The following is a 12,530-nucleotide window of genomic DNA, read 5'->3' as shown; positions in this document are numbered from 1 at the left end:
GCTACAAGGTCTTTTATTTAACTTCTATTTTACATTCATATTCTTCCACATCAAGAACTCTAATTTTCAAGAAACCTGGAGAGGATAGAATCAGAATAACCCATACCCATTTTCTTTATTCCACATATACATTGCAGTCTCAGAATAGCAATACTATCACTTCAACGTCCCCGAGAAGAATTACAATTCTTTTTGCATATCTCTTCCCATTCTCCTCCCACTTTTGAAAGTACTTGTACCACCTTTGTACTAACTGAGCATACAGCCAGTGCAAGCTACTCTCTCTCTGCACCCTTTATTCAGAGTTCCTGGATTCTCTGTATGTTTCATGCTCACCCTCTATCAAGGTCTCTAGCAATTTTGTCTGAAGTTCTGTGGTAGATTCCTCAGTAAGGACTCATGGGAACAGTGTTCCCTAACTTCTTACATATTAACAGTTTGTGGCCTTCATACTTCAGTTTCTCTGGGTATAAAATCCTTAGCTTACATTTTCTTTGATTAGCCTAAATATGTTATTCCATTTTCTTCTAGCATAAAATATTGCTTTCAAAAAGTCTGATGGTAAATCTAAATTTCTTTCCCTTATAAGTAATATGTACTTTTTTGTTGATGATTAAAGAATTTATCTCCTTTTTCTTCAAGGTCCAATAATTTTATTAGAATAGGTACTGATGTTGATTGTTCTGGGTCAGTATTCAGAAGGTACATCGCAACCTTTCAATTTCAATTGTTTTCAATAAACAATTTCCACTTTTTTTTCTTAGAACAGATTTGAATTATAGTTCTTAGCATCTGTTCCATTCTCTTGCTTTGGTTTGCTTCCTCATGGTCTCCTATTATTTGTATACTGGACTTTTACCTGTCTTCAATACTTATTGCTCTCTCTCAAAACCTTTTATTTCCTTTATTTTTTTATTTTAAAACATTTCCTCTTTCACCTTCTATTTATCTTCTGGGGTTACTTGTTTTATTTCTAGTTTAGTCTTCATTCTGAAGTGATTTTTCCTTTTATTTCTAATATTTTTCTGAGTTTTGCCACTTCATTTTTGGGTTTTTCTAACTCTGACTTATGTAGTGTTTTCATATCTTGCATCATTTTCCTAATGTCATTAAGCACATTGTGAAATAGTTGCTTACAATTTTGATCTGTTCTGTGGGCATGTCTTTCCGCTGTGCTTTTATTGTCTATAGAGATGTTATTCTGCTGCTTATTCTCTCTCCATATATTAACTCTGTATTGGATCTAACCTCAATGCTTTGCTATTGTTCATTTTTACATGAAATGAGTTGTCTTGAGGAGTGTTCATGATAATTTTTCTAACTTCATGGAGCTTTTTCTAGTTTTTTCCTATAGTGTTAAAAAAGTAGAGTGGTTTGCTTCCTGAGATTTATTGGTTTTATTCACTGGTCCTCCTTTTCATCTTGGTCTTCTCTTCCCATTGGATAATAACTCTGTCCTGCTCAATTTTGATCCTGCAGCCAGAAGTGTGGGAACTGTTCTGGAAGGTCATCCTGCTGGTCAGTTCTGAGGGTTCCTAGGGACTAGATGGCTCTAGGGCAGCTGGTTCTCAACTGCCGTGGCTTTGCACCACTCCTCTCCCCATCCAGGGACATTTGGCAGTGTCTAGAGACTTCTGGTTGTCACAACCAGGTGTGTGCCACTGGCAATTAGTGGGAAGAGGCCAAGGATGCTATTAAACATGTGAGAGTGCACAGGACAGCCCCCCACAACAAAGAATTATCTGGTGCAAAATGGCAATAGTGCTGAGGTTGAACAACTCTTTTCTAAGTCATTCAGATCTTATTATAGGTCGCTTGCACTTACTCTATATTAGGAGTGAGCAAAAACCCTTCTTAGTCTCAGCTGTTGGTCCTAAATTTTCCTCTCGCACTTCCTAATAAATATGTATTGTCTATTTTGGGGTTCTTCTGTTCTTATATATGTCATACTTTGATTGCTTTTCTGTATTTTCTCCTGCACAGACACTGATATCATGTAGGTCTTGTGGCTTTTGGTACTTTGCCTTTGCCCACTGGTGTTTTGGTGTTTATGGGGATACTCTCTCCCCTAGTTCTATTTTCAATGTTGCCCATAGGGCTTTTTAAAAGCTGTGGCAAAATATACATTAAATTTGCCACTGTAATCATTTTTAAGTGTACAGTTCAGTAGTGTTAAGTACATTCACCCTATCATCCAACCAAGTTCCATAATTTGTTCCTAGGTTTGTAGCTTTGCTATCTATTGCTCTGTTCTTATGTGGGAATTTAGAGAGATTACTTGTTGCTATCTTCCCAGAATCCTCTTGCAAAGAGTTTCGAAAGTGGAGAAATAAGTTTCTTAACAGAAAAAATAATTTTAAAAATGGCTTTCAAGAGTTACCTGCAACTTTATCCCTATTTAAGGCAGAGTTAAACTCTTCAACTTAAACATGGTAACCCAACCCGTAAATGCTATTTGAAATATTCTGAAGAGTCATGAAGCATTTCCTTTTAAGAAGTGAGAATGAAATAGGGTATGTTCTTGACAATAATCATAACACACAAGCCTCCAAAATCCAGTCTCTAGGGTAGAGTGACAAAAAGCTGATGGAGCAAGAAATTAAGAACAGAATCTATTTCACTAAAATTAACTGATTTGTAAAAGTATAAATCAAACTTTGAGAGCCAACCCAGATTTCCCTAAGTGGACTTCAAGAATTAATGAGAATCCATATACTTTGGGGTATTTGTAAGATGCGCTAGACAGAGTATTATTATTTTAATCATTGTTTTGGAGGAAGTCTGGGCAAAGTCACTAAATACACTTCAAGTACTGGGGAAAGAGAACAGATTGCAGAAGTGGTACACTTGGTATCATATATAGAAGGTAATTTAAAATATGATTCCAACTCTTCAATGTTAGGTTTAAGCAGTATAACAGTTTGGAAATCGGGTTATATCTTTCATCTTCCTACACTTAAGATCAACTGAAAACTTTTCCCCTAAAGCCCATGGGATATCCACTGAATAGTGGCTCCCCTGGTGTCCTAAGCTGTTTCTTAGGTCTTAAAGAGCCCTTTATATTCTTTTAAAAAAATGAAAATGATTTGAAGAGATCACCTCTCAACAATGTTGAGGCAGGACACGCCATCCTGGCCCCCCACAGCATAGAGAAAGCCTCCGAGCACCGCCACACCAACACTCGTCCTGCACGTGCTTGTGGGAGCCACATCGCTGCTCCATTGGTTTGTTTTGGGGTCGTACCTGCAGAGAACACATTAAGAGCAGAGTTTGTACTATACAAAGAAAGTCTGGCCATATCTACACAGTCTATGTTCTTTCCTGTAAATATGGACTGATTAATAACTAAAGCATATGTAATGCTAATTTATGTTTTAGTTTTTAAACTTAATTTTTTTATTTCAACAAGTTAGATATGAATATGTTTTCTTTTAAAACTTTTTTCAGAAAGTTTTGGACAAAGCTAAATTTCCCTTCGAGTTCCACCAATTTCTGGTCTCTTCCCATTGTGACTTGGTGTATGTCCTTCAAGACAATACTTTATAATACCACAACGTAGGAACTGTTTTCTCACTCGACATATTTCTGAGATCTACCCATGCTAATAGATATAGCTCTAGATTCTTCCAACATTTCATTATTGTGTGTGCCTTATATTATTTAATACTATCCCTACTGATGTATCCTTACATTGCTTATTACATTTTGCCATTAAAAACAGTAATTACTAATTTGACCAGTAAAAATGATTTTGGCATACAGGACCTGAATGTGAGACAGGAAACCATCAAAACCCTAGAGGAGAAAGCAGGAAAAACCCTCTCTGACCTCAGCCGCAGCAATTTCTTACTCGACACATCTCCAAAGGGAAGGAAATTAAAAGCAAAAATGAACTATTGGGACCTCATCAAGATAAAAAGCTTCTGCAATGCAAAGGAAACAATTAACAAAACTAAAAGGCAACCGATGGAATGGAAAAGGTATTTGCAAATGACATATTAGATAAAGGGCTAGTATCCAAAATCTATAAAGAACTCACCAAACTCCACACCCGAAAAACAAATAATCCAGTGAAGAAAAAGGCAGAAGACATGAATAGACACTTTTCCAAAGAACATCCAGATGGCCAACAGACACATGAAATGATGCTTAATGTCACTCCTCATCAGGGAAATACAAATCAAAACCACACTGAGATACCACCTCACTCTGGTTAGAGTGGCTAAAATGAACAGATCAGGAGACTATAGATGCTGGAGAGGATGTGGAGAAACAGGGACACTTTTGCACTGTTAGTGGGAATGCAAACTGGTGCAGCCGCTCTGGAAAACAGTGTGGACATTCCTCAAAAATTAAAAATAGATCTACCCTATGACCCAGCAATACTACTGCTAGGAATTTACCCCAGGGATACAGGAGTGCTGATGCATAGGGACACTTGTACCCCAATGTTTATAGCAGCACTTTCAACAATAGCCAAATTATGGGAAGAGCCTAAATGTCCACCAACCGATGAATGGATAAAGAAGATGTGGTTTTGTTGTATGGAAACCAATTTGACAGTAAATTTCATATATTAAAAAATAAAATTAAAAAAAAAAAAAAAAAAAAAGAAGATGTGGTTTATATATACAATGGAATACTACTTGGCAATGAGAAAGAATGAAATATGGCCTTTTGTAGGAACGTGGATGGAATGGGAGAGTGTTATGCTAAGTGAAATAAGTCATACAGAGAAAGACAGATACCATATGTTTTCACTCTTATGTGGATCCAGAGAAACTTAACAGAAGACCATGGGGGAGGGGAAGGAAAAAAAAGAAAGAGAGGGAGGGAGCCAAAGCATAAGAGACTCTTAAAAACTGAGAATAAACTGAGGGTTGATGGGGGGTGGGAGGGAGAGGAAAGTGGGTGATGGGCATTGAGGAGGGCACCTGTTGGGATGAGCACTGGGTGTTGTATGGAAACCAAATTGACAATAAATTTCATAAAAATAAAATAAAAATAAAAATAAATAAATGTGGAAAAAAAAAAAAAAAGACCTTACTGTAGGGATAATCATTCTACCCTACCCTCCCTATCCTCTTCTTTGCCTTGGCATTTGAGAAGTGACAATGGTTGAGAAGTCCCAGAACCTGTAGTGAAGATATTTAAAGCTAGGGACACTGTATTTTTTTGATTCTTTTAGTTTTATTCTTATAAAATCCATAAAACTCAGATTCTGTGAAAAGAAACTCTTAATACTAGATGATTTTAATGTCCTGGTTATTTGAGTTGGCAACTTCAATATACTCAAACATACTCAAATTAGAGTATATTCTGCATTGATAAATTATGGAATATGTACTAAAGAGGATTTATGTTATAGAAATTGGAATTAAATACTCCTCAGGTAAAGGTATGGTGGCAGTCTCTCAGCATAAATTCTTCTCTATTAGTTTACCAATCATGCCAATCCCATTCACTTTGTCAGTGTTGGTTTAGGAAAGGCATGTGACCTGATTCTAGCCAATGATTGATGGGGGAAGGTCTGCTAAGAAAAACTGGGGTTTCTGGTAAGGATTTCCTTGCTCCCAAACTTTCAGAAAGAAGACATGGCCCGTTTTCTCCCTGTGAACAGAGTTACGTCTAGATGTGATGCCCAAAACTGCTCCAGCCATCTTGATGTCTATTTGAGAAGGAATCCATATGTAAGCATTGCAGAGCTAAGGGAGATATCAGAGAGGTGGAGTTAAAGCCCTGAGAAACCGTGTTTCTGGAAAATAATAAATTATTTTAGCCTGCTTAATAGAAGTTTTCTGTTAACCTGTAGCTGAAAATATCTTAACTGAAAATTTGAGTGACAGAAACTCTTAATAATTGATAACCTATCCTCACACTCTCCTCTGTGAAAATGCTTCAAAACCTGTAGTTTTGCTGATATATGGCCATTCCTTGTAAATTTCTCTGGAAGGAAATGTGGATTTCAGAGTAGAGAAATATTATAATAAAATAATAATTAAAAGACCTTATTATTATCAAAAAACACAGTAATTACTCTTGTATATTTCTCCTTGTGCAAATGGATGATGACAAGTAGAATCAAGGGGCACAGAGTACAGTCATTTTTTTTTTTTTTTTTTTTAGAGAAACAGCATGTGAGCAGGGGAGAGGGCAGAATGGGGGCGGTGTGTGTGTGGGGAGAGGGAGGGAGGGAGGGAGGGAGGGAGGAAGAGAGAGAGAGAGAGAGAGAGAGAGAGAGAGAGAGAGAGAGAATCTTAAGCAGGCTCCCTGCTCAGTGTGGAGCCCTACACGGAGCTCCATCCCATGAACCTGGGATCATAACTTGAGCTGAAATCAAGAGTTGGACGCTCAACTGACTGAGCGTCAACTCAACTGACTCAACTGACTAGGTGCCACTCGCCCCACCTTTTTAAAAATATTTTAGTCCATCTATTCACATTTTTTTTTAGAGACAAGTGGACGAGGGGCAGAGGGAGGACAGAGAGAATCTCAAGCAGGCTCCACACCCCGCACACAGCCCAATGTGGGGCTCGATCTCATGACCCTGAGATAATGACCTGAGCTGAAATTAGGAGCCTGCCACTTAACTGACTGAGCTATCCAGGCGTCCCAAGTCATTTTTAATTTTATAACATACTATCAAAAAACTATCAAATTGCTCTTTTTGTAATTATATCAATTTTAATTGTTTTCAATCTCATTAATTTTTTCTTTGTATTTTCTTGGATTTTGTGGCTTTTTATAACTTCTTGATTTAAAAGAATGATTTATTTTCTCATCTTTCTTATTTTCAAATGTATGCATATTGTTATAATGCATATAAATTTGCCTCTGAATACTATCTTAGTTGCATCCCACACATTTTGATATATTTGGGCTTAATTATTATTAAGTTGTAAATATTTAATCATTTCCATTCTTATTTCTTTAATTCACTTTATTTTTATTTTTTTTAATGATTTTAATTCTTTTAAATAGTCTCTACACTCAATGTGGGGCTTGAACTTACAACCCTGAGATCAAAAGTTGCATGCTCTACTGCCTGAGCCAGCCAGGTACCTGTAACTCAATTTGTTTTTCAGCACACTTTTTTTTTTTTTTTTTAACTTCTGTGGAGCTAATCCCTCTGTTTGGTTTTTCAGCTCTATAATCTATACCTCTAGATTTTTTTTTTTTTTTGTAATTTTAGAGAGAGAGCAAACAGGGGAAAGTAGCAGAGGGAGAGAGAGATAATTTTAAGCAGGCTCCATGCTCAGCTTAGAGACTGATGCAGGGCTCAATCCCATGACCCTGGGATCATAACCTGAGACAAAATCAAGAGTCAGATGCTCAACTGACTGAGCCACCCAGGTGCCCCTATACCTCTAGATCTTTACATGCTGCAGGATTTTTTTGTTTGTTTGTTTCTAATATAATTTATTGTCAAGTTAGCTAACATACAGTGTATACAGTATGCTCTCGGTTTTGGGGAAGGATTCCATGATTCATTGTTTACATACAACACCCAGTGCTCATCCCAACAAGTGCCCTCCTCAATGCCCATCACCCATTTTCCCCTCTCCCCTGCTGCCCCCACCCCAATGAGCCCTCAGTTTGTTCTCTGTATTTAAGAGTCTCTTATGGTTTGCCTCCCTCCCTCTCTGTAACTATTTTTTCCCGTTCCCTTCCCCCAGAGTCTTCTGTTAAGTTTCTCAAGTTCCACATATGAGTGAAAACATATGATATCTGCCTTTCTCTGACTGACTTATTTCACTTACTGTAATACCCTCCAATTCCATCCATTTTGTTGCAAATGGCCAGATTTTATTCTTTCTCATTGCCAAGAGACCAAACCACATCTCAAACCACATCTTCTTTATCCATTCATCAGTTGATAGACATTTAGGCTCTTTTCATAATTTGGTTATTGTTGACAGTGCTGCTGTAAACATTGGGGTGCATGTGCCCCTATGTATCAGCACTCCTGTATCCCTTGGGTAAATTCTTAGTAGTGCTATTGCTGGGTGATAGAGTAGTTCTGTTCTTAACTTTTTGAGAAACCTCCACACTGTTTTCCAGAGTGGCTGCACCATTTGCATTCCCACCAACAGTGTAAGAGGGTTCCCCTTTCTCTACATCCTCACCAGCATCTGTTGTTTCCTGAGTTGTTAATTTTAGCCACTCTGACCAGCGTGAGGTGGTATCTCAGTGTGGTTTTGATTTGTATTTCCCTGATGATGAGTGATGCTGAGCATCTTTTCACGTGTCTGGATGTCTTCTTTGGAAAAGTGTCTATTCATGTCTTCTGCCTTTTTCTTCACTGGATTATTTGGTTTTTTGGGTGTGGAGTTTGGTAAGTTCTTTATAGATTTTGGATACATTATCTAATATGTCATTTGCAAATATCTTTTCCCATTCTGTCGGCTGCCTTTTAGTTTTGTTGACTGTTTCCTTTGCAGTCCAGAAGCTTTTTATCTTGATGAGGTCCCAATAGTTTACTTTTGCTTTTAATTCCCTTGCCTTTGGACATGTGTTGAGCAAAAAATTGCTGCAGCTGAGGTCAAAAAGGTTGTTGCCTGATTTCTCCTCTAGGGTTTTGATGGTTTCCTGTCTCACATTTGGGTCTTTCATCCATTTTGAGTTTGTTTTTGTGTATGTTGTAAGAAAGTGGTCTAGTTTCATTGTTCTGCATGTTGCTGTCCAGTTCTCCCGACACCGTTTGCTAAAGAGACTGTCTTTTTTCCATTGGAGACTCTTTCCTGCTTTGTCAAAGGTTAGCTGGCCATACATTTGTGCATTCAATTCTGGGTTCTCTATTCCATTGGTCTATGTGTCTGTTTTTGTGCCAATACCATACTGTCTTGATGATTACAGCTTTGTAGCAGAGGCTAAAGTCTGGGATTGTCATGCCTCCCACTTTGGTTTTCCTTTTCAACATTACTTTGGGTATTCAGGGTCTTCTGTGGTTCCATACAAATTTTAGGATTGTTTGTTCTAGCTTTGAGAAGAATGCTGGTGCAATTTTGATTGGGACTGCATTGAAAGTGTAGATTGCTTTGGGTAGTATCAACATTTTAATGATAATTTGTTCTTCCAATCCATGAGCATGGAATGTTTTTCCATTTCTTTGTGTCTTCTTCAATTTCCTTCATAAGTTTTCTATAGTTTTCAGCATGCAGATCTTTTACACCTTTGGTTAGGTTTATTCCTAGGTATTTTATGGTTCTTGGTGGAATTGTAAGTGGGATCGATTTCTTGGTTTCTCTTTCTGTTGCTTCATTATCGGTGTATAGAAACGCAACTGATATCTGTACAGTGATTTTGTATCCTGCGACTTTGCTGAATTCATGTATCAGTTCTAGCAGCTTTTTGGTGGAGTCTTTCATGTTTTCCAGGTAGAGTGAAAGTTTGACTTCTTTGCCAACTTGGATGCCTTTTATTTCTTTGTGTTGTCTGATTGCTGAGGCTAGGACTTCCAATACTATGTTAAACAACAGTGGTGAGAATGGACATCCCTGACATGTTCCTGATCTCAGGGGGAAAAATCTCACTTTTTCCCCATTGAGGATGATACTGGCTGTGGGCTTTTCGTATACAGCTTTTATGATGTTAAGGTATGTTCCTTCTATCCCGACTATCTTGAGGGTTTTTATTAAGAAATGATGCTGTATTTTGTCAACTGTTTTTTCTGTATCTATTGACAGGATCATATGGTTCTTATCCTTTCTTTTATTAATGTGATATATCACATTGATTGATTTGGGAATATTGAACCAGCCCCGCTATGCTGCAGGATTTCACAGACATGTTTAAGAAATGCCAAGAATCACTGTAAATCAGCATGGCTGAATGAAAAAGGGTGTATGTGAGCCAGAAGCCAGAAGTTATTAAAAATCAATTACTGTAGAATTCTAATGTGCCAGGCACTGGGATAGATATGGGAAAAGACATTTTAACAATGATAACCAATCAGATATGTACAAGTATATTCAAAATACTTATGAAAGAGCAGAGGAATGAGTAATCAATAGTCTGTAGGGAGTCAGAGAAGGCTTTATATAAGAAGTAAAAACATTGAGTCTTGTAGAGATATTCCAGGGAAGAAAGAACAGCAAGCATATGAGTAGGCAAAGAGAAATAAAAGGATTTAGCATGCCCAAGGAACCACAGGAAATTTGGTGGGTCTGCAGTAGCATTAGGGAATAGGGGTATGCCAGGGGAGACAGACTGGAAAAATAGGTCAGGTGGAAGTTAAATTATAAAGGACTCATATGTTATGCTAAGTGGTCAAGGCTGCCAACTAGTAGATGCAATACTAAAGCAGCAAAACACATTTGTTTCCTGGTTAACATCTCAAGTGAAAACTACATGAATAGCAGAGAAGAAAATTTGAAATTGACCTTACTTACCTTTCAACACTGTTGAGATATGAGGATCCATCATGGCCTCCTACTGCATATAGCAGGTCATCAAGAACACTGACCCCAACTCCACATCGCCTTTTGCTCATCGAAGCTACCATTCGCCATTCATTGGTCTGTGGATCATACCGTTCAACACTAGAAATAGCATCTCCACTGCACCAGCCACCAACTGGGGGAAGTAATACAAGTGGTCAAGAGAATACTTGTTCTAATGCACAGAATGTATTACTCACTTCAAAACTTCAAATCATGACCTATTGCTTGGACTTACCAAATATCTCTAGAAGCAGGTCAAAACATAAGTTATGACTTTTACTTATTCCACTGGGGTTGCGATAATCTTTAATTTTCTAAATAAATCCATTTTACAGAGAAGAGCAAGGACACCAGTTTAAGTCAGATTGGGAAGTAAGTGGCATTTAATGGATAAAACACTGAATTTAGTTAGAAGACTGGAGTTTGCGTGTTACCTCTGCTAAGTGATGTGATCTTGAGAATATCTTATAAACTACCTTACTTGTTAAATAAGGAACAAAAATTTAAAAGTGAAATAATAAATACATTAAGCTGCTTTCTAAAGAATAAAATACTACATAAATGTAATTTGTTATCGAAAGCTTAAAGAACTAAAACCTGACAAAAAATAACCAGCGTTGGTGAGGATGTGAAGAAAAGGGAATCCTCATACACTGTTAGTAGTAGCGTAAATTGGTGCAGTCATTCTGGAAAACAATATGGAGGCCTTAAAAAATTAAAAATAGAACTATCATATGACCCAGCAATCCCACTTCTGAATATTTATCCAAAGAAAATGAAAACACTAATTCAAAGAGAAATATGAACCCCTATATTCAATGCAGCATTATTTATAATAGCCAAGATATGAAAGCAACCTAAGTATCTACTGATAAATGAATGAGATATACTATATATACATAATTGAATATTACTCAGCCATAAAAAAGAAGGAAATCTTGCCATTTGTGACAACATAGTTGTATCTAGGGATCCAATCAAGTGAAATAAGTCAGACAAATGCTGTACAATTTCACTTACGTGGAAACAAACAAAACAAAACAGAAACAAACTCATAGATACAGGGAACAAACTGTTGGTTACCAGAGTGGAGAAGGGTTGGGGGGCAGGCAAAATAGGTGAAGGGGATTAAAAAGGTATAAACCTCCAGTATAAAATAAATTAGTCATGGGGATGTAATATAGAGCACAGGGAATACAGTCAATAATATAATAACTTTGTGGGGTGCCTGGGTGGCTCAGTCTCAAAAAAAAAGAACTATAATTCAGAAGCCTAGTTTTCTTTTTATTCTACTGGGGAAAGATTTTGACTCATCTATTCACAGTCTCTTAATAGGTCCTCTTATAACTGAAAATAACACAAAAATTCTTATGACTTATGCTATAAAATACTTTACTTTCTGTTTAATCTACACTCTATAGAGAATTCTACATTATCCAAACTGACATTTAAGGTCAGGAAATGTTTTGAAGAAACTACATTTTTGATAACCAGAATAACAAGTTCAAACTGAGTTCCACAGAGCTTCTCAGAGTGCTCCCTGAATAAAAAAGTGGTTATAGCAGATAATTTTAATTTATTATTCTTTCAAATCATCTCTATTCCAATCCAAAATAAGGGCTACATTATGGAGCTTAAAAAGTGAAGTCTAGGGGCGCCTGGGTGGTTCAGTCGGTTGAGCGTCCGATTTCGGCTCAGGTCATGATCTTGTGGTCTGTGAGTTCGAGCCCCGCGTCGGGCTCTGTGCTGACAGCTAAGAGCCTGGAGCCTACTTCAGCTTCTGTGTCTCCCTCTCTCTCTGCTCCTCCCCCACTCATGCTCTGTCTCTCTCTCTGTCAAAAGTAAATAAAACATTTTAAAAAATTAAAAAAAAAAGTGAAGTCTAACAATACTGCCACCCCTACTCCAGCTACTAAAACAATAGCCAAACAAAATAGATTAATAGATTAATAGATCTTCATAATAATCTATCAAAATAGATTAATAGATCTTCATAATAATGGGCGTAACTCCATAAAGATGGTCCTACTACTAGAATTCCCAAAAACAACATGACATCATGAAGACACAGGTACCACAAATAATTAG

General features: G+C 37.2%; 1 protein-coding gene across 1 annotated transcript in view; it reads right to left on the bottom strand.

Annotated features, from left to right (window-relative positions):
- KLHL20 (kelch like family member 20) overlaps positions 1-12,530 on the bottom strand; it is a 64,201-nt gene that overhangs the window by 14,380 nt on the left and 37,291 nt on the right. The window contains exons 7-8 of the mRNA XM_060643552.3: positions 10,392-10,575; positions 3,100-3,243 (exon numbers count right to left, since the gene is read on the bottom strand). Of these exons, the coding sequence (XP_060499535.1) occupies positions 3,100-3,243; positions 10,392-10,575 (328 nt within the window). The remainder of the gene's footprint in view (positions 1-3,099; positions 3,244-10,391; positions 10,576-12,530) is intronic.

This window comes from Panthera onca, chromosome F1, assembly GCF_046562875.1.
Source record: "Panthera onca isolate mPanOnc1 chromosome F1, mPanOnc1 haplotype 2, whole genome shotgun sequence".
Classification (NCBI taxonomy): Eukaryota; Metazoa; Chordata; class Mammalia; order Carnivora; family Felidae; genus Panthera; species Panthera onca.
This window is presented reverse-complemented; position numbering and strand designations above follow the sequence as displayed.